At 33.6% G+C, this 24,302-nt stretch overlaps 1 protein-coding gene across 1 annotated transcript; it reads left to right on the top strand.

Moving 5' to 3' along the window:
• The first annotated feature begins 11,360 nt into the window (after nt 1-11,360).
• Nucleotides 11,361-12,981, top strand: LOC108360390 (probable cytochrome P450 6a14). The gene is made up of 2 exons (XM_017612650.1): nt 11,361-12,531; nt 12,593-12,981. Exons 1-2 carry the CDS (start codon nt 11,451-11,453, stop codon nt 12,979-12,981), a joined length of 1,470 nt encoding a protein of 489 aa, XP_017468139.1. The 5' UTR covers nt 11,361-11,450.
• Nucleotides 12,982-24,302: the final 11,321 nt, after the last annotated feature.

The following is a 24,302-nucleotide window of genomic DNA, read 5'->3' as shown; positions in this document are numbered from 1 at the left end:
AGCTCTAAATAAATATGCACAACAATGTATATTACCTTGCTTATACCGACACATAAAGCAGTGGATCCAAACATATGCATAAACCAAATTTCAATGCGGTTTAAAATTCAAAAGTGTATTGACTAGTGTGACCAGGTAAGCCTTTTTGAGCCTAGATTTAGCATTTAATTTTAAACCATAGCCTCAGAATTTTCGGTCTGGCTTCGTGGCTTTTTTCTGAGCTTTTTTAATTAAAATATTCATAGTAAAATTCGAATCGGAACTTATAAAAATAACTACTATACTAAAAATACTTAACATTTCAAAAACTACTGTTTACCGTTCAAATTTTCTAAAACAGAGCAAAGTACTAGCTCCTTAAGAACAGACTTTCTTAGCTTTTTACTTAGGTTAAAAATAAATAAAATGTACTACGAAATTTTACTTAAATATTTTTATGTATTTTTGAAACAATTGGTTTATTGGCGTATAACTAGTGCACTCTGATGTAGCAAACAATCATATTTATATTCGAAATTTTTTTTTTTTGGTTTTTCGTATCCTAAATATCATAAGATAACATCAACAGTCTATACGACGTAAAGCAGTTTTCTAAGTCATCAGAAGATGGATACTTTTTTTTGCTATTTTTTTCAGAATATAAAAATATTTTGCACTCTGTTGTTAGTGGCCATGAAACTACTTTAAATACAGGTACGTAATCCACCAAAAACTAAAAATCGAAAAAATTTTACATAGCGCACTTTGCAAGTGGACTACTCATTTCTCCCATCGGTTAGAAAACACGTATAAACGCATCGTTCATTTAACGCGAAGTCAAAATGGGTTTGTTTTCTTAATACAGCCCGTTTTTAATTTGAATTATTATTATAAAAAATTTGAATTATTGTTCGCTCCCATATCGGTCAATCGCGCAAAATAGTTCTAGTGCGCTATAAAGAAATATGTGTTGAGTCAAATTGGGTTTTTGTTAATGCGCTTCTTGCGTAGGTATACAATGAAGTAAAGCTATGTTGCACACCCGAAGGACGAGACCTTTCATGTGACACCTCATTTTTGAAAATCGAACGAATGATACGGATTTTATGACTTGGTGTTAAATATTTAACGCAACCATATCCGAACTCGTGTAAGCAGTTTCACTTGAAAAAGGTTGGGAAACACTGATTTAGAGCATCCTTAACTTTACTACGCACTTTTCTTCTTAGTTGCTTTGCTTTTTCATTCCTTAGTTTATTTCCCCTATTTACAATTGTTGCCTAACAATTAATTTTATTTCAGCACTCTCACTTACATACATACACGTGTACATATATACTACACAAACATTTAGTAGTTAGAATCCTACGACATTTCAAACGCCTACACAGTAAAAAAGTAGGCAAAAGAGAGGACACGCCAAAGTCGTTATTGTGTCAAAATATTTCAACATTAATCCATTCAACAGGCTTTCACTTGTCACAGGCTTAAAAAATTTATACAATTGTCATTCACAGCAAATCCAACTTGACACGCGTGGGTAGTAAATGGCAATATATACATACATACATATGTGTTTAGTAGTGAGTAGAAGAAGACACTTTAAAGTGACCAAAAATAAAATTACATAATTGAAAATTCAAAACACAATTGGAGCGCAACGGCTTAAAATTTGAGCTTTGACCTCTTTCTAATCTTTCTGCAATGCTTTTTTATCGGTTTTTGTAATTTGTATCCCCTTTTACATCATTATGAGAGCAAATTCTGACAGCGTTAAGCATTGATGCATTAGGCAAGTTACGAACGTGTAAAATCATTGGCAGGAATGGGGACTAACGACAGCCTTTTGTTTTCGACGCAAAGCTAATTTCACAGATAAACAAACAAACAATCAATCTTATGGGTAAACAAACAAAGCTATCACAGATTAAAGCAAAATAGAAGAGTAAAAAGTGCTGAGTGAAGATAAATGCACATGTTTGCAATTACATATGTATGTATGTTTATACCTTTTTGTATTTTCTTGAATTCACGTATGAATGTAGATTAAACGTTCTTGGTCAAAAGGAAAATGAAGTCTGGCCTACGCATACACCTACATACATATGTACATATGGGGCATTCCAAAGTGGCGGGTGGAACATTTTAACTCTTTTTTGCTCAAACTTTTACTAAATTCTCTTTAACCATTGATTTGGCAAGTGTCAAACTGTTAGCACTTGAAGTCAGATCTCAGTTTAATACGAAACTGATAAAATATAAAATTGAATTATAAAATTTACACAGAAATCTAACGTTTTTCAAGCATGACGGGCGGGACAACGATGACACCTGCTTCTCTGAGTTGTTGGATTCATTTCCCAATTTTAGACAATTTATAAATATTTCGCTCATAGCGGCTTTCTCTAATGTAAATAGTAGAATGTTAAGTACCATTTTAGGCTTTAATGGCATTATTATATTTTAAAACAAAAAAAACCTTATTTTTGCTTGTAACCCGTGGGACGAGTCACCTTTCGGGGCACATAGTTCGTGAGTAAAATGAATACTGCTGATTTTATGTGAAAATTTATTATATTTTTAAATAATAGGAAACTTAAGAATTTGTATCCCAACAAGCAAAATAAACTTAAAGAAAGTTTTTTTTAAGTTTTCAATTATAAACATTAAGCTTACAAAACGTTGATTTTTTGGTTATGAAACGCTTGAAAGTAAGCGTAATATAATCGAAAAGGAACATTGGTTATAAGCGTAGAAATATAAACTTGTAATAAATATTAAAAAGAAAGCTTTTTATAAGCGTAAAAGTGTTTACTTATTATAATAAAGCTCAAAACAAGGTTTTTATATGCGTATGAATAAAAACTTACTAAAAATTTTCAAAAGAAAGCTTTTTATAAACATTTTTATAACCCTTTATTTAAAGATATTTCATTAAAAACTCATACATAGATTGCTTAACATCTAGAAACTAAAAGAAATGCGAATTTTCGGCGGACTCATCTACAGTCGCGAAAATATAAATAGAGAATAGACGTTTTAGCATACAAATTCACGATAGCACACAAAAATTAAGCATNTATTTTAATATCTATTGCAAAATTTTATTCAGACAGGACTAAAAAGTAGAAAATAAATAATATAAAAAAAACTTTTTAATATACAACGCTTTTATAAATGGACTAAAAAGTAGAAAATAATACTTCTCAGTCCCATAGAATTTGTTTTGATAACTTTTGATTTTGAAATTTTAGCAAAAGTCATTATAAACAATCTATGAAATTGAAAATGAAAAACGTGGAGCGCATGCAATACAAAGCATTCGATTTAATTGACAGTAGTCAAACTACATAACGTAGACCTAAAATTTCTACAGCGAAAGTAGAACTTTGAAATCGATTTCAAGCGGTCGTTAGCGTTATACCCACATACATACATTCATATATTACTTTTCATATCAATTCAAGTGTATTACATGCGCCCCACGCTTTTCATTTTCAATTTCATAAATTGTTTATAATGACTTTTGCTAAAATTTCAAAATCAAAAGTTATCAAAACAAATTCTATGGGACTGAGAAGTATTATTTTCTACTTTTTAGTCCATTTATAAAAGCGTTGTATATTAAAAAGTTTTTTTTATATTATTTATTTTCTACTTTTTAGTCCTGTCTGAATAAAATTTTGCAATAGATATTAAAATAATTCAACGATATTAATAGAAAGGTGCACACACATGCATTTACATATGTATGTACATACAAACGAGCACCAATTAATTTTATTTAAAGAATGGCGTCTCGTCTATTTCCGGTGTAGCAAACGTATTACAAGGGCGACATCTAGATGTCATCTACCTCGCCCTATTCACTATGCTTTTTTAAAGGAGCTTTTCAAAGCTTTGCTTTGGTGTCGGAACACTACATTGAAAGTTTCGGGATCCACAACATTGAAAGTTTCTGGAACACAACATTGCAAGTTGATAAAAGCGTTGTAAAAAATTCTAGAGCTTCTGAGAAAAAAGATTGAAATTTAAGGGAAAGTTTGTTGCGCTTTTTTGCGGAANAGCTATATATTCCGCTTCATCGCCGCCATTCTCATTTATGAACTTTTCTGAAAAAAATTTAATACATTTTTAATTGAATGTTAAACTAAGAAAGGATAAGGAGAACTCATCATTTGAAGACTCGAATGCTCCACCGATTAGCGCAGCGGGTCCTGGATTGGATTTTTTTACCGCATCGGTTTTATTTAATTTTTTCTTTTAATAATATATTTTAAAAAACGTAAACACGTCACTTACGATTGAAAAAATGTTATATTTACTACTTCATGTCGTTGGCATTTGCATTTCATTTATAAGTTTAAGTTATTTATAAACATTCGCTCTCAAAACTTATTAAAGGTTTATTTCAAAAAACTTTTAATAAGCTTAGTATTAAAAATGCTTATTTAACGCTTATTATAGCAAACTTACTTTAAGTTATTTTTAAAAACATTTACTGAAACGCTTGTTGGGATGTTACGTAAAAAATACATATACATTTTGCTGTGACGGGTGGGACATCCAATAAGCATTGTTTTGAACGCTTATAACTTCTCGCCATAAATGTGTTTTTCTAATAACTTACAACCATTGTAAAGCTTATGAATTGTTATTTCTCTTTGGGTAATTATTTTTTGCATTGCCACCTTTAGTATAGTGAGGAATGCCTTGAAAACTTTATGCAAACATATTACAGTACATATATTATAAATGCATTTATAACAATAAAATAGAAAAAATAGTGAAAAATAAATTGATAGAAATCTAATTCTAGATATTTATTCTACCTGCTTTACTGTTTTACAGATTTAAATACAATTTATATAATTTTTTTTATTCAGAGGTGTCGTCTTCGCTGGAATGGCTCATATACACACATACATACGTACATAACCGACATTTTGTATCCGTGTATTTGCGTGCTTCTGTTTTTACAAGCAAAAGAATCCTAAATCAATTTACCAAATGCATACATAGATATGTATGGATGTACATACACATACGTTTCTGCCACCAATCCAACATACCCTGCTGGAAAAATTAGAAGTAAGAAATTATACTATATAACTGCATTGAAATTGAAATGGTCTGCAAGTAGCTAGCTTTTTATTCAAGAGCATACGTAAACATTTATATATGTACATATGTTTGTATGTACGTGTAGCAAGGAGTAAAGTGTTAAAATTGTGATTTTTTACAAACGATTAAATATTTTTAATGTTAAATTTTTTTTGTAAATTTCTGATAAAAATAACCTAAATCATTTAAATCGGAGTTTTAAACATCAAACGAAAAATAGAAAAATTCTTCAAATATCATCAAGTTTTCAAACATTTTGTTCATAATTTCTCAAACATTTCTGGGTATGCAATTATATAACACATGCAATTTTTGTATAATAAAATATTTATATTTAAATTGAAAATAAAATCGCAGAGACTAAAGGCAAAAAAAAATCTTATGCTCAGATATGTTATAGAAATTCATAGCAGAAAGTTGGAAAATTTTATGAAAATTTGTAGATATTTTTCGGTTTTGTTTTTGAAGCGGTTTATACTTTAGCACGGCCAATATTTTTTATCAAAAATCAGCAAAAAATTTTTTTAAATCAAAAACGTTTTTAAAAATAAAAAATTCACCACTTTGACATTTTTGCTCCTCACTGTATATGCATGCCCCGCAATAAGGGGGTAACCACATGCGAAGCTATTTGGAGAAGTTTAACCTTTTCGGGACCACGTGAGAGAAAAATTATTATTTATTTTTGCCTAATTTCCTACAGGTTACATACCTCATCCTACTTTCGATTTTTATACACCGATATATCCAAAATGTGTGTCTAAAATGCTTACATACAATCGTATATGTACGCCAATCAAAAGGAGGCCAACAAAGCATCCAGCTGATAATGACTGTCTGCCGACTATGACCTGAGAGAATAAATTAAATGAGCAAGACAGACGAAACCCCACAGGCAATAGGATAATTATCATTTTTATTTACGACTTCCCACACAACAATGCTAATTACCTTAAACTAAAAAAAACACCTCCTTTTATGCTATAAAATTGCAAAGCGAAGACGAATATGCGATGAGAAACTGCAATACACAAACAAAATTTTAATCACAACATATAAGGTTCGAAAATAAGTTTTAGGGAAAACCGACTTTGAAGTTAGCAAGTGAATTAGATTTGTACATTTGGGATATTCACAACGCTGTAGTATTGTTGTATGTCGTAAAATTTAAACGGCTTAAAATATATTTAGGAGATCCGCAAGATATCATAAAAGTCATATTATGAATTTTCACACTGTTAAAAAGTAGTTGGTTGTGTTTTCAAGTTTTCGAACCTTTTTAACCTTTTAAAATTCACTACATACGACAATACGACACTTACGAAAGCGTTGTGAATACCCTAATTGTTTTTTTTTTGCAATGAAACGAATTTGTGAAAAAAAAACAAATGAAGCTAGAAAGATGAAGTTATTTGCATTGAAAGGGTCTTAGCATCTGGTATAAAAATCGCCAAAATTGATTTATTCGATCATTCAACTTACCCTGTTTCATATGTTATGTATTATTTTATTACAATTTCTTTATCTAAATTTAAAGTGTGTTTTCAATACCCACAAAAACCAAGTTTATGTACAAAAATACTCAAATAATTTATGAATTTTCTTTAAAACTTTTTTTATTTCAAATGTTTTCCAAAAATGCAAAAATTACGTTTTCTTTTTATAACAATACATTTATACATATGTATGTAAAAAAAAACTTGTTCTTAATTAACAAATATATTTAAACAGTCTTTAAATTTTTTTTTATTAACTCTAGAAGGCATTTCTTATTTTTTTAAGCCCATGTTCGTTGATCTGATTTGATCTGTTGTGCTTCCGATATATAATAATTTTTTTTATACCTTTTTTAGTTGATTTTTTTTTACATATTTTGTAACATATATGTAAATGGAATAAACAAATAAACTCCTTTTTTATTCAACTTGAGTATAGTGCTATTATGGATCACTAAAAAAGTAACTAAAATCTCTTAATTAATATTAATAAAACTATAGAACGAAATTACATTATTTGCAACAAGAGGCACACGCGTCACCTCCATGTTCACAACATATGCTTACCACTGCAGTAATTTTCATAAAAACAAAATGATATTTTTCCCCCCTTTGCGCACAGTTCATATTTTTAACGTTTCTCTATACATTTCTGCTGAAGCAGACAAGTAAGACAAAGGCTTCCATTAAAATAGAATTTTCTTCGTCTACATTTGGCAAGGAGTCAAAGAAAAAAGGAAAAAAACAACAAAAACTTCAGCGAAACCGAAAACTTTAACGAAAACAAAAGTCTGTTAACTTATTTAAGGACCATCTATGTACATATGTATGTATGTATATCCGCACATTCACACGAACACACATACTTACTTCCTGCATTAAATGAGCAGCAAAAAGAGCAAGTGAAAAATTGAGCGTGGGCTTGAACAGGTGGATGTGTGATTTCCTCAAAAATTTCGACATACAGGCATTATCACAAATATCTGCAGACATACATACACAAGTATGTACATACATATTTAAGTAAGTACATACTTACTCTGCAAAAATCGTTGGACCATGTGGTCTATTAGTGCTGCATTAGACTACTTACAAAGTGCTCCTCTGTAATGCGGTAGCAGTCCGACTCGTGCCTCTATACCAGCTTATTGTTATCTGATCAATGCTCGTGATTTAACTATCGTAATGCTTACACAATGTTTATTGGGCTGTATAGCCAAGAGTTAGATATTCCATGGTCCTGCCCTAGGACATCGCAATGTAAATTGGATCACATTTTTGATATGAATTGTGATTGGTTTTGGAGTACTCCTTGATCCTTAGGGAGTACTCTTTACATGTGTCCATGGAGTTGTTGCGATATTTGCAGGGTATGACCACCTATTTGTGCTTTATAAACTGTCTAATTGCTGAAGTCTGCACAATTACGCTTTGCCATGTAGTAGATTTGTTTTTGTTATTCTACAAACTGCCGTACTCATTGTCTCATTGCCTACACGTAGCAAACAGCACTTCAATGGAAATTTAAGAGCCACTCGAGCATTAGCGCACACAAGGGGTGGGTTTTGGGGTTTAAACCCCCCCCCTAAAGCTAATAACCTCAAATACAAACTGTATCTTAAAGCTAAGAATCCAGCTCTCAAGGAAATCATAAGAAATATTTATTATAATTTCTGTTGCTTGATAAAAGCGCTTTGCTTTTGCTGTAAATTTTCATGAGAAAATAAATATACGACCATTTTTTTCTTGAGAGCTGCAAACTGGTTTAAGAAATTTTGGTAGAAGAAAATTTCCTTTCCATTTCTTGTCCGTCGTTTTATATGAATTTTTCGTTTTTCTTAAGAGTTCAGATAATTTTTTCGGTATTCGAAATATTAAAAAAAAAATGTGGCAATCGTGAAAAATCACCATCTCTATCGAAAACCAGTAGCTCGTTTCTGTAACAATTCTCTACCAAGGCGAATAGAGATATGAATTCGCCGCCCTGTTCTCTACTGCTAATGAGTAGTAGGGAATGACGTATATTCTCTACTAGTAGAGAAATAATCGGTAGAGAAGAGTTACAGAAACGAGCTACAGAAACCAGAAATCGAAAAAATTAACATAAAAGTGTAAAAATTTCTTGGAATCAATAAATGTATTTTTACTGACTCTTTTTTAAAATTTTTTATTAGGTACTTTTGAAAGTTGAGCTCATCTTGAGTTTATAGAACTTTTTATTAAACAAGTAGTTTTTAAGGAAAGAACACAACCGACTTCAATTCTCATATACAAATTTAGGTGTACCGTTAATTTCTTCATGATCCAATCATCGGATCTAAACCAAATTACGGGACGACCCTTGAGGTGTCATCTTTCCAATAAAAAAAGAATTATTGAAATCGGTTCACGTGGTCCAAAGTTATGTATTCCGACGAATTGATAACCTCCCCTTTTTTTGAATCGGTTAATCTTATGTAAATAAAGTGCAGTTTATGAATTTTAAACCGTTTATTTATTTATTACATACTGTACATAAAACTTGCATACATGTATTTCAAAGAGCGTATTATCTGAAGCGAATTTTCAGTATATTCCGGTGATATATCTTCAGAAATATAAAACCCCCCCTAAAATATATTCCTGGGTGCGCCCCTGCACTCGAGCACTAAGTACTTCCGTTGGGGGTTTTGCACAAAGGAAACGCCAACAAAAACGATACTTTTTGTGGCAACACATGTGCCACAGCCGAGTTACACATACATACATATTTGTTGTTTGTGAGTGAGTTGTACTAACTTGAAATTTAGTGGAAACTCAAAGCACTGCACATTGTAATTTGTTAATTGCCGAAAAATTTTCAGGGCGCCAGAAAATAACGCGGATGCGCTTGGAAAGTGACACTTTGCGGCAAAGGGAAAGTAAGCCGAGCATGCAGCAGCGCATTTAGTGCTCTCAAAGGGGTATTTAGCGTACAGTACAGTTGAAAAAGGCAGCATATTATCACATACTCATGAGCTTTCATTTGCACATTCACTCGAAACTTTTCACGTTTGACATTTTTTTTTTTTGCTTTTACATATCTTCGCCTTTGCTTTTTCATTTCTCAGAAAGTCTTAAGCTTTTGCTCATTACATCCGCATTGCAGCTGAGCCACATACAATCGATATTTGTTAGTGTGTGCAATTACGAAATTGTGCATTAAGCTTTTCAACGAAATACGCCATGAATTATGCAGCAATAATTGACATTTCATATACACATATGTATGTACATGTACATACATACATTTAATATGGTGGCAAGTGTGGGCGAAACGATTCAACAGTAACCGCAGGCGGCACAGATAATTGCGCCTCGAGCTTTCAATCTTTAAAATGTCATTAAGGATAAATTTTACGCGTAAGTAAGACATTATTAAAATTTTTACGCAAAAATTAAAAAATCTTCATAATGGCCTTTTTAACAGATAGGAATTCCTTAGTGATTGTTTTCAGTTTTTCAACCAAAGTCAGTGCTTAGTTATGAAAACTTTCCAAATTTTAAGTAAGTACATAAATAAATACTTAGGTACATATGTTTACAGCAGAGCTTTGCGGAATTTTCTTGCTGTTTCAGGGTTTGTCAAAACTTTTCAAGGTCTTTTGGGAGTTTTGCGTGATTTCGGGGCATATAGAAATTTTGTATCGGATTTTTGAAATGCTACAAAAATTGTTTCGCAGCTTTTCCGAGCTTATGCACTTTTCTGGTTGCTAGAGCTCTTTTGGGGTTACTGGAGACCTTTAAAAATGTTTATATTTTGTTTTGGTATTGTAACGGTTTTTTTCGAGACCTCTGAAGATTTTTCGCCCTTTTTTCGGTGCCTATGATTAACTTTTCGACGTTTTTTCGGTACTTTACTTGAGACTGATATCGGTACTTTTCGGACTTTTTGCCTTTTTTCGAATCATCAACGGTAGACTTTAATCCGTTGGTGGTTGGTTGGATGGTTGGTTAGTTGGTTGGTTGGTTGGAAGAAGTGCCGCCTGTGGTATACCTGTGGTCCTGTGGCTTTGCCTATTCCAACAAACTCTTAGCTCTTCTAAAATAGCTTCAAAGAACTAAGAGGTCCGAGTTTTCAAATACTTAAGTTTTTTCAATTCCGAATTTAGTCATAGCAGAGGCCTACAATTGGTCAACACTGATTGGTCAACTGATTGGAGGCTTGTCACCTACTTCAATCCGCCTGCGAGGCAGCCTGCTCATCGGCAGAGAGGCGCCTCCATAATAAAATCTCCTAGGAAGCAGTTTTTGAATTCATAGCGAGCAAAAAATTAATTTTCGGAAGTACATAAACCCGTCAACTGTTTAATCCCTATATTACCACTTTTATCTGTTTTATAGTTTTAGTTTAGTTAGTCAATCGAGATTTTTGTAGAAAGAACTGAATTAAACCTCACAGACAAAACAATTTACTTTCACCGTTTTGCGAATAACTTATCAAATCGGTAACCAAATGCTTGTACGTTAATACGAAAACCCATCCATCATATGTACATATGTATGTGCATGCTCTATCAATATCTCTTTCTTCTACACTCTTTACTTAGAAGAGTACATGTAACTACTCGAGCTTTTTTTAGGCTCTTAAATTTACCTTTACTCTCACAAGCACTCACTAATCCAGTCTATGAGATCAGCAAAACAGCGAAAGTCGTAAACAAATTTTAAAATAGCGAAGATTTCTTATAGAATAGCTGCATTCTTAGCAAACAAGTCAAGTTAGTTGACATTTAGTTCTTTTCGTGAAAGTGGGTTTAAACGGTCTAAAAAAAAATCGTAATTTCTTCCACCAGTAATTCATTTTTTATTAAGTTGTGCTACTAAACTAAAATGGCTTGGCACTTGGCGATAACCATTTCCGGGCTACTCATACCCATCTCACTGATCTACTCATATTACCGCTACAAATTGAGCTACTTTGAGCGTCGCGGCATACCACATTTGCCACCTGATATCCTACGCCGACAGCGTGATACAATGGAGCTACTGCGCAGCGCCTACAAGCGCTTCAAAGGAAACACGCCTATCGCGGGAATATTTCTACAAACCACACCTGCAGTTATTATACTCGACTTGGAGCTGATCAAACGCGTGTTGATCGATGATTTTTCAAGTTTCGCTGATCGTACGGACAATCAATCCAGCAACAAAGAATTGCTATATGCACTCGAGAACGCTGAATGGCAGACGATGCGACGCAAACTCACGCCTTGCTTCTGGTCAGCTAAGATGAGTGAAATATTTCCAGCAGTAATTAGAGCAGCTAAGAGCTTGGTTAGCAATTCCGAAATAGTTGACCAAAGTGATGATGGAACACTTGATATACAAGGGCTTTGCACACGCTATGCCAGCGATGCATTCGTCAGCTGTGTTTTTGGTGTTGAGCTCAGCGGCGCAAATGACTCAACACAGACGTTACGCTTGCGCATGCAGGAGCTGGTAGCGCGGGAGTGTCAAACACGATTCACAACTAATTGTATGATGACGCGAGAGCATTGTGCGCGTTGTACACACGCACAAACATCAGAAGTGCCACTTAACTTGAGTGCGCAACTTGAGTGTATGGTGCGTGAAGCAATAAAATTGCAAAGGGAGGGCGAAGTGAAGCAAACCTGCATTCTACGAATACTTTATGAGCTGCTTACGATTGAGGAAGGTGAGTGCACTGCAGCTGCTAGAAAAGATTGCGAGCAACGGGCAGTGCAATTACTCACACAATCGCTTGCCACTCTCCTCACCGGTTTTGCTAATTCGGCTAAAATATTGATTAACTGTTTGAAAGAACTCGCATGCAACTTACAGATACAACGACAATTGCGTCAGAATATAGTTAGCGTAATGCACACGTACGAGCATGAGTTCAGCTATGAAGCAATGGGTCATATGCACTATCTCGATCAGGTGGTGGCAGGTGGGTCACTTTGATAGTAAAATGGCTCTTCTTTGAAATAACCTAAATGTTTTCGTTGCAGAAACTTTGCGTAAACACCCCACCACGGAGGTGCTTATTCGTCACGCACTCAGCGACTACCGCATCGCGAACACGCCGCTAACTATTGAGCGCGGCACTTGTGTATTGGTGCCTGTGAAAGACATACACCATGATCCGGCGGTTTATCCAGCGCCAGAACGTTTCGATCCCGCGCGCTTTGATGCCGTGGCAGTGATGGCGCGTCACGCATGCGCATACTTGCCTTACGACGATGGACCACGCAATTGCCTCGGCAAACGTTTGAGCAAAATGTTGATTAAAGTGGCTGTGGTAGCGCTGCTCCGTATTTATCAAATAGAGTGCGGTGAAGGCGTCGAAGACAATGTGGTTATTCAAGATGAAATTCGCCTCCAAATTTGTAAAATTTAGTTGTCAGAAACGAATTGCTAAAACTTATACGAAGAAAGTTAGTCAGATTACAAGAATTCTAAGTATTTTAATAGAATAATTAAATTTATTTCTTCATAAAAAAAGTCGTTAGCTTTGTCCAAAAATCTTTTTGTTGTTGATATAAACTTAAGGCATTAATTAAGTTCGTATGGTTTCATTGGTTCCTCGTTTGAAATTTAAAATGCAGCAAGCGTCTCAAAATGCGTGCAACCTTTTGGTCTGATTATGCATACTTCGCGTAACTTCGCGCAACTTCGCATAAACTTCAAACTGTAATTTCGTATGTACTTTGTATGTATTTTGTATGTATTACATTACCCAGAAATTAGCAGAACTTTTAAAAACTTAGCGATCTGTTGAATTTAGATTTTGCTTCACATTTCCTTAAGTTACACTTTTAGTGCACTGGTACAAATGGTTGTGCGAAGTTATGCGAAGTATGCATAATCAGACCCTTAACTGTCTACTACTAGTACTAGTGCTCTACTTTGACATGTGTGAATGAAGGCTTTTCTCTTAAGCCTTCTCTTTAAACCAGCGCTGGGCAGAGACATCATTTACTAAGCACGTGACTATACAAAATGTATAGAAAGCTTGAAAGAGCTTTTACACAATACTGCTCTTAAATCTAAAAAATTAAAAAGGCCTCAAAACCCACCATGTGAGCTTATAATTACGATTTCACAATTGAACTATAGTCTATAGCGGCGAATTCTTGCAAAGAGTGTAAAAACTCGTTCGTAAGACAAGTGAAAGAGAGATAGTAATATAGTTTGAAAGAATATTGTTATTCTAGTACAAAAGTCTTAGAAAAATAAAAATTTATCATTCCCCGCTCATGGTGAAAAGCTATTTTGAGAGAAAGCACTTATATGTCATTTAGCTCGCGTCGCCCCAACAGTCGCAATGGCCGTGTGAGCAAAGCCCTGTGGTGCCTTTAGAATGGTGCTGGACACCGCCTTGCCCGTGGGCAAATCTCTAGTAAGCTATCTGTACTTTTTATATAGGCGCGTGCAGAGTAAATCTCTCTCTGCCCATCGCTGCTTTAAAGCTCATTCAAGTTTTCAATACTAAATTTAAACAAAGCTTGAAAAAGTTTTGCCCGCATGAGGGCCGGTTCCCACCACCACTTTAGAGAGATCCGGTTTAAAAACCTCGTGCAGCGAATTTGTTTTTACTATAGGTCTTTTCCCTTTTAATTTGGTTTTAATTTAATTATTATTTTAAAAAAACGAAAGATTTATATTTTTAGTTTTGTTTAATTTTAAAAATCTTATTTAAGTTATTTTTTATTATTATTTAAGACATTATTTTGTCAAAAAGTAAATATATAGTTTTTTACTTTCTATAAAATGAAATGTTATGCTATCAGCATACAATGTGCCACTGTTAGCTTACACCCAATGCACTCTATATATGTACATGAATATTAAGATGTGTTGGTACAAAGAAGTGCTCGACCATTGTTTAAATTACAGTTTACTTAGTGACGCTTACAGAAAACTTGTAAGTGTTAAAAAATTTTAAAAAATTTACGAGCTTCCTACGCAAAGTAATTCAAATAAATTTTACCGTGTGCAAATCTGAAAAGTTTTGGTTAAAGCAAGAAAAGGGATTACATTTTTTACTTTGTTATTTCGACGCCATTAACTTTACCTGGGAATACGAAAATATATTTGATATACATATGTACATATGTATGTATGTGTTCCGGCGAAAAGATAAATCTTTAAAAGGCTTCTATGCCTGTAACCAACAAAATTAATGTTGCCTATTTTTATTGCTTTCAAAATCCATTTTTCAATGCTTCTTATTTATATGAAAATTTCATGTAACTACCGTAGTAAATTTTAACTTCGTCCCATTGCCAGCAGCCAATGCTTCCGTATTCCAATAGAATTGAATTGCCACAGCTAGCAGTGCAAATACAAATATGTATGTATGTACTTATACATGTATATACTTGCACATAAATAAGCTCATCAGCCAATAATAAATGCGTCACAGCACCTCAATTTACCATAAATTCAAGCGAAGCACTTTTTTCATATTTTAATTTTTTTCCTTTTCAATTTTGAATACATAGTATGAAAAATTTAGTTTGATCTTATCACGAAATTTAGCAATTTTTAAGGGTTAACTTGCCACACGTAAGTGAAAAAGTGAAAAGGACTCTGAGAATTCGCCACATAATATATGTATACATATATGTATATCAACCACACACCCGCACGCTACTTTTAAGCGTTGAAGGAGAATATTTTTCGTAATTCTTGCGAAACTCAACAGCATTGCGTGAATGTAAACACCAAAAGACATTTATTTTCGCCCCAAACAGGTGTACTGAAGCGTTGATGCGTGAATTACTGCTGTCAAATTGCTACACACGATTCACTTTATATACATACATATGTATGTATATATAGAAATGCGACTACAATGAGCAGCGCATGCAAATACTCAAGTCGTATAAAATCCGATGAGACCAAGAGCTCTTTCCGACACGCTTAACTAGCGAAAATAGGTGCGTTCGTTTAAAATCTCCAACAGAAACCAACCAACTGCTAAATTCCGGCGAAATGTCATCTGTTCTCTCACAAGAGAGAAATATCCAAAATAGTACGCGAATAGAAAATTTGCAGAAACTTGCAAGTTAGACGAACAGCTGATATAATTTTTGTTTACATTCAAAAGTGTAAAATTTAAAACGTACGAAAACTCATTACAACGTGGTATCCTGACACAGTTTATTGATTAAACAAATAACTACTAACTTCTTACAAGTTTAATTAGTCGCATTTTGTAATTTTTAACTTCCAAACCATCAAATTCAATTTTGTGATTTGCGTAAATGCCCACCAGCTGTTTTTGATCAGCTGTTTTCCTGTTGGCAAATTGCTGTTGGCAAAAATTTTTCCAGCAGAAACCAGCAGCTTCCCCTCAAAATGAAATGTCACTTTGCTCTCTCAATTTCCCCTACTTTGCAAGCTTTTTGCGTACGCGAACGCAAAAACTTGTAGGTTTTGGTTAAACATGAACAATTAACAGCTACGCGAACGAACCTAATATCAGCAACGACTGTGTAGTGGTGGCAAACTATCGATGGCACTATCGATACTATCGATGGTTTTGGTCTTTTTTCTTATCGATAGTTTTTCAAAACTATCAAGTATTTTCACTATCGAAAACTTTCCAAACTTAAGACACAAAAATATTGAATGTGCATTGTATAAATCGGCAATACTTTTATATAAAAGAATATATGGCAAATGTTGGCCTAACGTTATCAGTAGAATCTGAACGAATGTACAGTAAAGCAGCTTTAATAGTAAACGAAAAGAGATCACAACTAAAACCTAACTACTTTGACATGCAATGTTTCGTAAATAAAAACAATTGGCTTTAGAAAGCAGAATATGTAAATATGTTTAATTTTTTAAATCATAATTTCATTGTTAAGGTAGGTATGGTCTTTAAAACCATATTTAAGGAAAAGTTACCGTTAGCTTTTGACATCATTTTGGATGGGTTTTTAACTGTCAATAAAGTTGCAACCAACTTTAAGTACCAACTTAATTTTTACTATAAATACGCCGCAATTAGATTTTTATCTTTTTCAAAATAGGCGACTATCGATATACTATCGATAGTTTAAAAAAAATCGATAGACGGGACTATGGATAGTTTGCCACCACTATCACCGTGTTGGCGCGCGCTGACAAATGGTTGCAGCTACGAGTAGTACACACAAATTCGTATTGATTAATGATGGCGCTGATTTCTAAGAACCCACCACGTGCACTGCCGCCACCGCTGGTAAGCTTTTTATTTAAAGTGAGAAGGTGGAGGGGCCGCGACAAAAATATCGTTGACAAGCGAAATCAAACTGTTGCGATTTAAGAAGGAACAGCAATAAAATAAATAAAGTATGCACATGATGCATGTAGCGGTAAATGTATTAAGAAACTAACTGTATCTTTTAATGTCAGAAAAATTCAGGGGCGCAATGCTTTGGTGTGAATGTATGTATGTGTTAAATAACGCTCGAAATTTCCTCCTCGTTTGTGTGTATGATATTTTCACTCAGGTTAAGGGACCGCTACATTATCCCTTTTGTAGGAAATCGATATTGCTATCGATTAGGATTTAATAGATTTATCAATAGTTTTTATCGATCTAGTTAAGTGTGGGTTTATCAAAATATTTTCGATGTACTCATATACTTTTTAGCTTTGTTCTACTTAATTTATCGATAATTTTACCTTTATATATCGATATGGTTATCAATATTCTCGACATGTCGCGAAATGTGTTTGAAGTCCTGCCACATATTTGTATAGAAATATTATGTTCTATCGTTATCGATATCATTTCAAAATCTTAGTTTATCGATATCGAAGCAGTTTGACAGTAAAAAGGGTTATTCACAGCTTACAGCCCAGATGATTCAAGTCGATTTCTATGAAGTTTATATCCACTCCAGATAGGTCCAGAAAGGTATTAGGAACTACGAATTCAAATACTAGGTTCAACAAACGAAGGCAAACCAACAGAAGAAATAAGAGGAGATTATCTCCTCATAGTTCTCCAAATAGCAGCGCTGCTCAGAAATTAAAATAGAGCTCGGCTTGATTGACTCTAGAGACTCCATACAATGTTTTCTTCTTGCTTTCAGCCAGACGAAGGTCCGTCTTAATTTCGTCCTTCATTCATTGACGTAAAATTAAAAAATAGGAGCGACTAGTGGGAGGGATATTCATTAAATGCGTTGTCCGTTAAATTCTTTGCAAGGATTCTATAGAGGAAGTCAAAGGGGCACGTATAACTACCAACTTCTTGTCAATGAACCCAACAGTAGGACGGCGAGTCAATTCTGGGCTAACTTCTACGAAATCTTGCGTTTGATTAAGTGAATAAGGTGATTTTATTTTAGGTGTACAAACGAGAGTGTAAATGATATAACAACCTACACAGCGGGTCCTAATCCGCCCAGTCCATGAACCTATTAATGAACTTAAATTCGTCTGTTTATCAGCATACATTTTAAGCTCACATATGTGCATACTATGCATATCTCAAATCAAACTCATTCAATCATAACTTAGCCCACATATGCATTCTCACAAAATAAAATCACTACCACTCATACATACATGCATTCATATCCCAGCAAGACGAGGCTGACTAAAACTACAACAATCGGTGGAAAAAATGTATTCTTTACTAACACATTCTCAAAATTGTTTGGCAAATCAAGAGAGTGAGAAGGATAGAGGGATCACATGTGTATTGATGAGAGTAACAGATGATGGTCATTTTTTGCCTGCGATCCTTATAAAAATGACTACATCGATCTACTAACGAATAAGTCCACATTCTGTTAGAAGTGTCTGTTTTAAATCCAATCAATTGTCTGGTACTTTTCTTGCTGGAATAATCCCCAGCCCTACTCTACTGAGGATATAACAAAATAATAATAAAGGGGACTAAGTATTTTCATAAATTAAATAATTCCATATCGTACATGTGCATTCCTGCGCTTCATGCCAACTCACTCGCTGACTAAGTGGTAAAAATATGCTAACATGGAATCACTGGTCAATGTTTGCGGAATAAGTAGCTGCAATATTGAAAATATTTCAACCATTTTATTGCACCAAAAACCACAGAGGTTAATAAAACTTCATTCCCGTGTGTTGAATCGCCCATAGATCCCCTCTCGACCCTTATTTTTGCAAATTACTTCATTAAAATTTACGAGGATAAGTACTTGCATATGTACGTACATATTTATGCATATACCAATGTATGTATTTACATATTTAATTTGTGTGTGATACCTGCATGCCACCCACCCACACACCCACGCCGCCGAAATACAACGAATAATAAATAAATTGAAAATTCAATCAACACCGACCAAGGGAAATGTCGATATTTTAGATTATTTTGCAATCTCAATTCCAATGAAATGTAAAACCACTATACCAATAGCAGAGAGTAATTGAATGATGTGATACTTGGTAGTTGGCCAATTGGAAAATTACACAGAGCGTGCTCTAGCCGNTCGATATTTTAGATTATTTTGCAATCTCAATTCCAATGAAATGTAAAACCGCTATACCAATAGCAGAGAGTAATTGAATGATGTGATACTTGGTAGTTGGCCAATTGGAAAATTACACAGAGCGTGCTCTAGCAGTAGATGGGAGAACTGTAAAGTGTGCACCGCCATCAATGTATCACAAACAGTGTAACTCATTGCTCATTTAAATGCTTTTATTTGGTAAATTATTAGCAAATGATTAATGGAAGAAATTATTTGGGGTTACAAATGAAATTCGGTTGCAAAATTAACAGTGAAGCGTTAAAATAAGGTCTAAATAAGTTGGTTAGTGTATGTTCAATGTTTCAAAATGGAATAACTGAGATTTGTTCAACGAAAAAATTTGATTTAGGGTAACAAAAAAAAAACACTTAGGTAACGATATTGACAAATTTATCAATAGCGATATCGATAAATTTTGTAAAATATTCATATTTAGGTATATAAAACGTCAATGATATCGAAAGCTGAATTACCGATTTCAAAGATTATATCGATAATTTGAAAATCGATAATAGTCGATTTAATGTTCAAATTGTATAGTTCAAATTTCTGATATGAAAAAATCAGTTTTATTGTAAAGATATTAATTCTTCCCTGGCTATGGTGGGTGCCAAATGAATTAGATAAATTTGTAAATAAAAACATGTATCGATAAATATTTCAAAAGGTATCGATAACAATATCGGAGCAAATGCACAAAAATATTATTAATTATATCGATAACTTACTGATATATTTACAACGGCACTAATAGATAAATATTTAAAAGGCATCGATAACAATATCAATACAGAAATATCCATAAAAATATCATTAAATTGTCGATAATTTACTGATAAATTTACAATGGTACCGTTAAAAAATATCGATAAAGGTAACGATAAATTCATCAGCAAGTATATCGATAAATTTAAAAAATTTTACCAGTAACAATATTGATAAAAATCGATAAAACGATTTAAAAATCAATTTATATTATTGCAGGTATAACTGCTCAGTAGAGTTAGCGATCGGTTTGGCAATGAATAGAAAGTCAACGATATCGAAGGCTGTAANAAGAGCGAAATACACCACACAAGCGGTTTGACAAACCAAGCGAAATTTCCCTTTGCTTCAAGCCATTTGTGCTGTGTATGGGGGTGTTTGAAGGTTTGACAAACCGCCGTCAAACCTTCAAACACCCCCATACACAGCACAAATGGCTTGAAGCAAAGGGAAATTTCGCTTGGTTTGTCAAACCGCTTGTGTGGTGTATTTCGCTCTTTAGTCGCGCCTTTCGTTATCCTGCCCTCAGGTCAGTGGCTTTCGCTTGCGCTCGCTGGTGCATTTAAGCTTTCACATATACATTTGCCTATACTCTTACATATGTATATATGTATGTTTCGATATACGATGTATATGTATGTGTATCTGTACTCAGACTGATACAGCTACAAGCGTTTGAGGGAAATAGTTTTTTTTTGTGGCTTTTTAGCTGTTGTGGCTTTTCGGCGGGAGGATAATAGTAACAGCATCATACTTTTTAATATATGTATACATATACATATGCGCATATGTATGAACAGAAAAGTACTGGTGGTATTTAGCCACCGAGTGAGGCAGCGTTCCACATCCAAGAAAGAACTTTAAATTAAAATTTGCATTTAACTAGCCCAGACCAAACAAATACATTGGAGTAAATTAAGTTTGTTTTACCTTTTGCCCTTTAGCCAATCTTTAGGTGTTTGTATTAAATTTTTCCCGTAGCAAAAATGAAATATTTTTTTTTTTTTATGTGTGTTTCTCTATGCTGGCTTCTTCATGGAAATCCGTAAACATTCATGTACATAGGTAGGTGGAACTTATTAAGGGGCAGCACGGCGTATGCGTAACATGTGAGTGAATGCAAAGGGAAGTACATATACGTATAGATGTATGTATAAACATATGCCCATACGTACACATGTTTGTTAAACAAAATTAACGGAAATTAAGATTTGTTCAGCAAATTTAATTACAAAAATAATTTTTAAAGTTTCCACGGCTGCAAAAGGCTTAGAACTGTATATGGAGCATATGATAGCAAGCATTTTAGCCAACCCCGAAAAATGGAAAAACTTGCAGGAAATGTGCAACGATAACGAATTAGGCGGCTGTGAAGCCCTTTGTCCAGTACTTAGTAGGCCTCGGCTTAGTGTCCTACGGGTGGTTTTACTACCGAATTCAGTAATAGCCACCAAAAGAAGGTAAAACAAATTAATCTAGTTATAGAGTTGGCAGATAGGTGGCGGAATATATTACCTACTTATTGCTTAAGTATCACTGCTGAAGCTAGAGAATAATTTTCGTATAATAGCACTGTCTTCTAATGCTTTTAATGCCTTTAAAATAAAATAATTCTCAGATATAAATAATTTTACAAGCTAAAGTCTTTCCTTTCTAGAATAAATAGCTTTATCGATATCTTTGTGGATATTTATGTACTCGTATGTTCACCACGCAAAGGAAAACTGTCAATCGAAGAACTTTAATCATTGCTATCTCCTTTACACAGTTTCGAGCATTCAGCACTCTCACACACAGCACAACTTCAAAGAAAAATTGCACTCACTTTGTCGTTAAGAATTCGACCGAGCTTCTTCGGCTGCGTAAAGTCTTATTGTTGTCATACAAATATAATCGCTTTACGCTACCTTCGAATTGAAAGTGATTTTTCATGAACAACTCTTTGGCATTGCTTGTCGAAGGGCGAACGCTGTTTGCAAAAAAAAAACTTTCTCCATAAATTTTATGTAACTACGCACCTTTTACCACTCGGCTATGGCGGCTATGTGCTCGTACATATTTCCATATATGTTTGTATGTAGACTAGGGTGTTCCAAAAACGCATGTGAAAAATTAAGGCCGGAATTTCAATGTTATCACCCCTACATCGAAAAAGACTTTACCCGTGTTTTTTTTTTATTTTGAAATAAAGAAATATTTAGAGGTCGCTCAAAGCGCTTAAAGTTTCTAATGTATTTTATATGGCGAAAAACATGTTTTCTTAGAAAAGGTATAGAATTCTGGAAAATTGCAGAATACTTCCAATAACCATACCCAATTATTTATTTAAGCATTATCTATTATAAACTATTTATCTAGAACCCCTAAAAACCTAAAAAATGCAACTGGGGACCCATTTGAGGTTTTAGGGGCCCTATAAAAAATAGTTAATAATAGATAATGGTTAAATAAATAATTGGTTTTGGTTATTGGAACTCTTCTGAAGAGAAACAAAGTTTTCCGATCGAAAAATATTGATTTCAAGAATTCCATACCATTTCTACGAAAACTTGTTTTTCCCCCATATAAAATGCATGGAATATTTTGAGCGCTTTGAGCGACCTCTAAATATCTTTTGATTTCAAAATAAAAAGATAGGGGTATAGTTTTTTCGGTATAGAACAATCCTAGGAGGTGAGAGCATTAAAATTCCCACTTTACTTTTTTTTGGACCACCCTAATGTACATATAATACACACTACTCCAATTTCTTGTCTAACGAAAGCTATGCTCTTTGGTGAAGCACTTGCCATAAAAATTCCCTCGTATGCAAGTTTGATAATTCTACATTGGAGGTGACCACATGTGCTTATGTACATATGTATATGTGAACGCTTTTTTATTGAGTGATTCATACACACAACTGCTTACATATGTATGTTTGTTTGTACGTAAACTCGTATGTATAATACGTAAGTCTCTTAACAGTTATAAATCGTTTTTATTTATCTCTTACTCATTACTAATTGCCAAAATAGAGACAAATACACATACATACCTAGTATTTACAAGCGTACAGATGTATGCAAACAAAATAAAGGTTCTGCGCAATAAAATCAAAATAGAAGCTACAAATCTAAACAAATATTTACCATATGGCTAGTAAACAATATGAATGTGTATTAAGGTGGTGCAAAATTTTCGCATCATAATTTCATTGTTGGAAGATTTCTGAAGGCAAAACATTTATTTTTAAAGATTTTGTAGCATTTCTACGAAGAAAAAAATGTATGTATATCATCGCCTGAGTGAAAAATCGCCCTATCTCTGCTGCCGGTTCGAAAACGACCTATCACAGCAAATAGTTGTAGAACGCCCTATCTCAGAATTTGGTTCAAAAATGACCTATATCAGCTGTCGCTTTGAAAACGCTAAAAACCCAAATTGTACATAAAAATAGAATTAAGATATATAATCATTAAAACTATTTTTTTAAGTTTAAATAAATTTATAAACTATTATTATATTTAATTACTTGCTAAATAGGAATGTTCATACAATAAACTCTGTATGAGCATTCTTTTAAAAAAGGAGGTGTAGTGTAACTGAAAGTCGACCATGCTTAGCGTTTATAATTATTTAATTTATTCATAACAACAAGGGTTTCATATTTCATTTGCACTACACTATCTCAATATAAATTCAAGCTGCTGAGTTAGGGCATTTTCAAACAGGCAGCCGAAATAGGACAGGCAGTCCTCCACTCAGCCGTCGATATGCAAAACTTGAAAGCACTTTCCTTTTTCCATTTTCTATAATTCTCGGCAAGACCACCGACCACCCTAAACTACGTTTTAGCTCATGAAAGAAGTAACACAGGTTTTGAAAAATATAACTCATACTTTAGTACTTTGACAAGGCCAAGTAGTTTGTTGCTTATCATTTTATCGTTTTATAATTTTAATTTGGGGCATGCGCATATGTATGTTATCGATACTATCTTTTTTTAAATATCTATAGATTTTTATGTAAAAAGTGTTTCGATAAATTTATCAAAGTATTTATCGATAATTTCATTGAGGTGGTCAATGATTTAAGTATAACTATAATAGTTAAGCAACCTTATCGATGAATGTATCGATTAATTAATCGACATTATTTTTTAAATTTTTATCGATACTGGTATAAACATTTGTATGTGTATTTTTGTTGTTATTTTCAAGCGATATATTTGGAACAAATTTTGGTCCTCAATTCTCAATTAAGGTTTTGGAGACAAAACATAAAAAATTGTCAAACCAATACCCAGTTGGAAGCAGCAATAACCAAAAATTTAAATTCATTAAATTTTTACTACTTTGCAAGCGGCATAACATTTCGGATGCAAAACTAATCGTTTTTTTCCCCACTGTAGTAGGTACAGCGTCAACCGGATAGCACTTCCAAA

This window comes from Rhagoletis zephyria, unplaced genomic scaffold (genome assembly GCF_001687245.7).
Source record: "Rhagoletis zephyria isolate East Lansing unplaced genomic scaffold, Rhagoletis_zephyria_1.1 Rzeph_scaffold_00563, whole genome shotgun sequence".
Lineage (NCBI taxonomy): Eukaryota > Metazoa > Arthropoda > Insecta > Diptera > Tephritidae > Rhagoletis > Rhagoletis zephyria.
The sequence above is the reverse complement of the archived record's forward strand: the minus strand, read 5'-3'. Positions and strand labels throughout refer to the sequence as shown.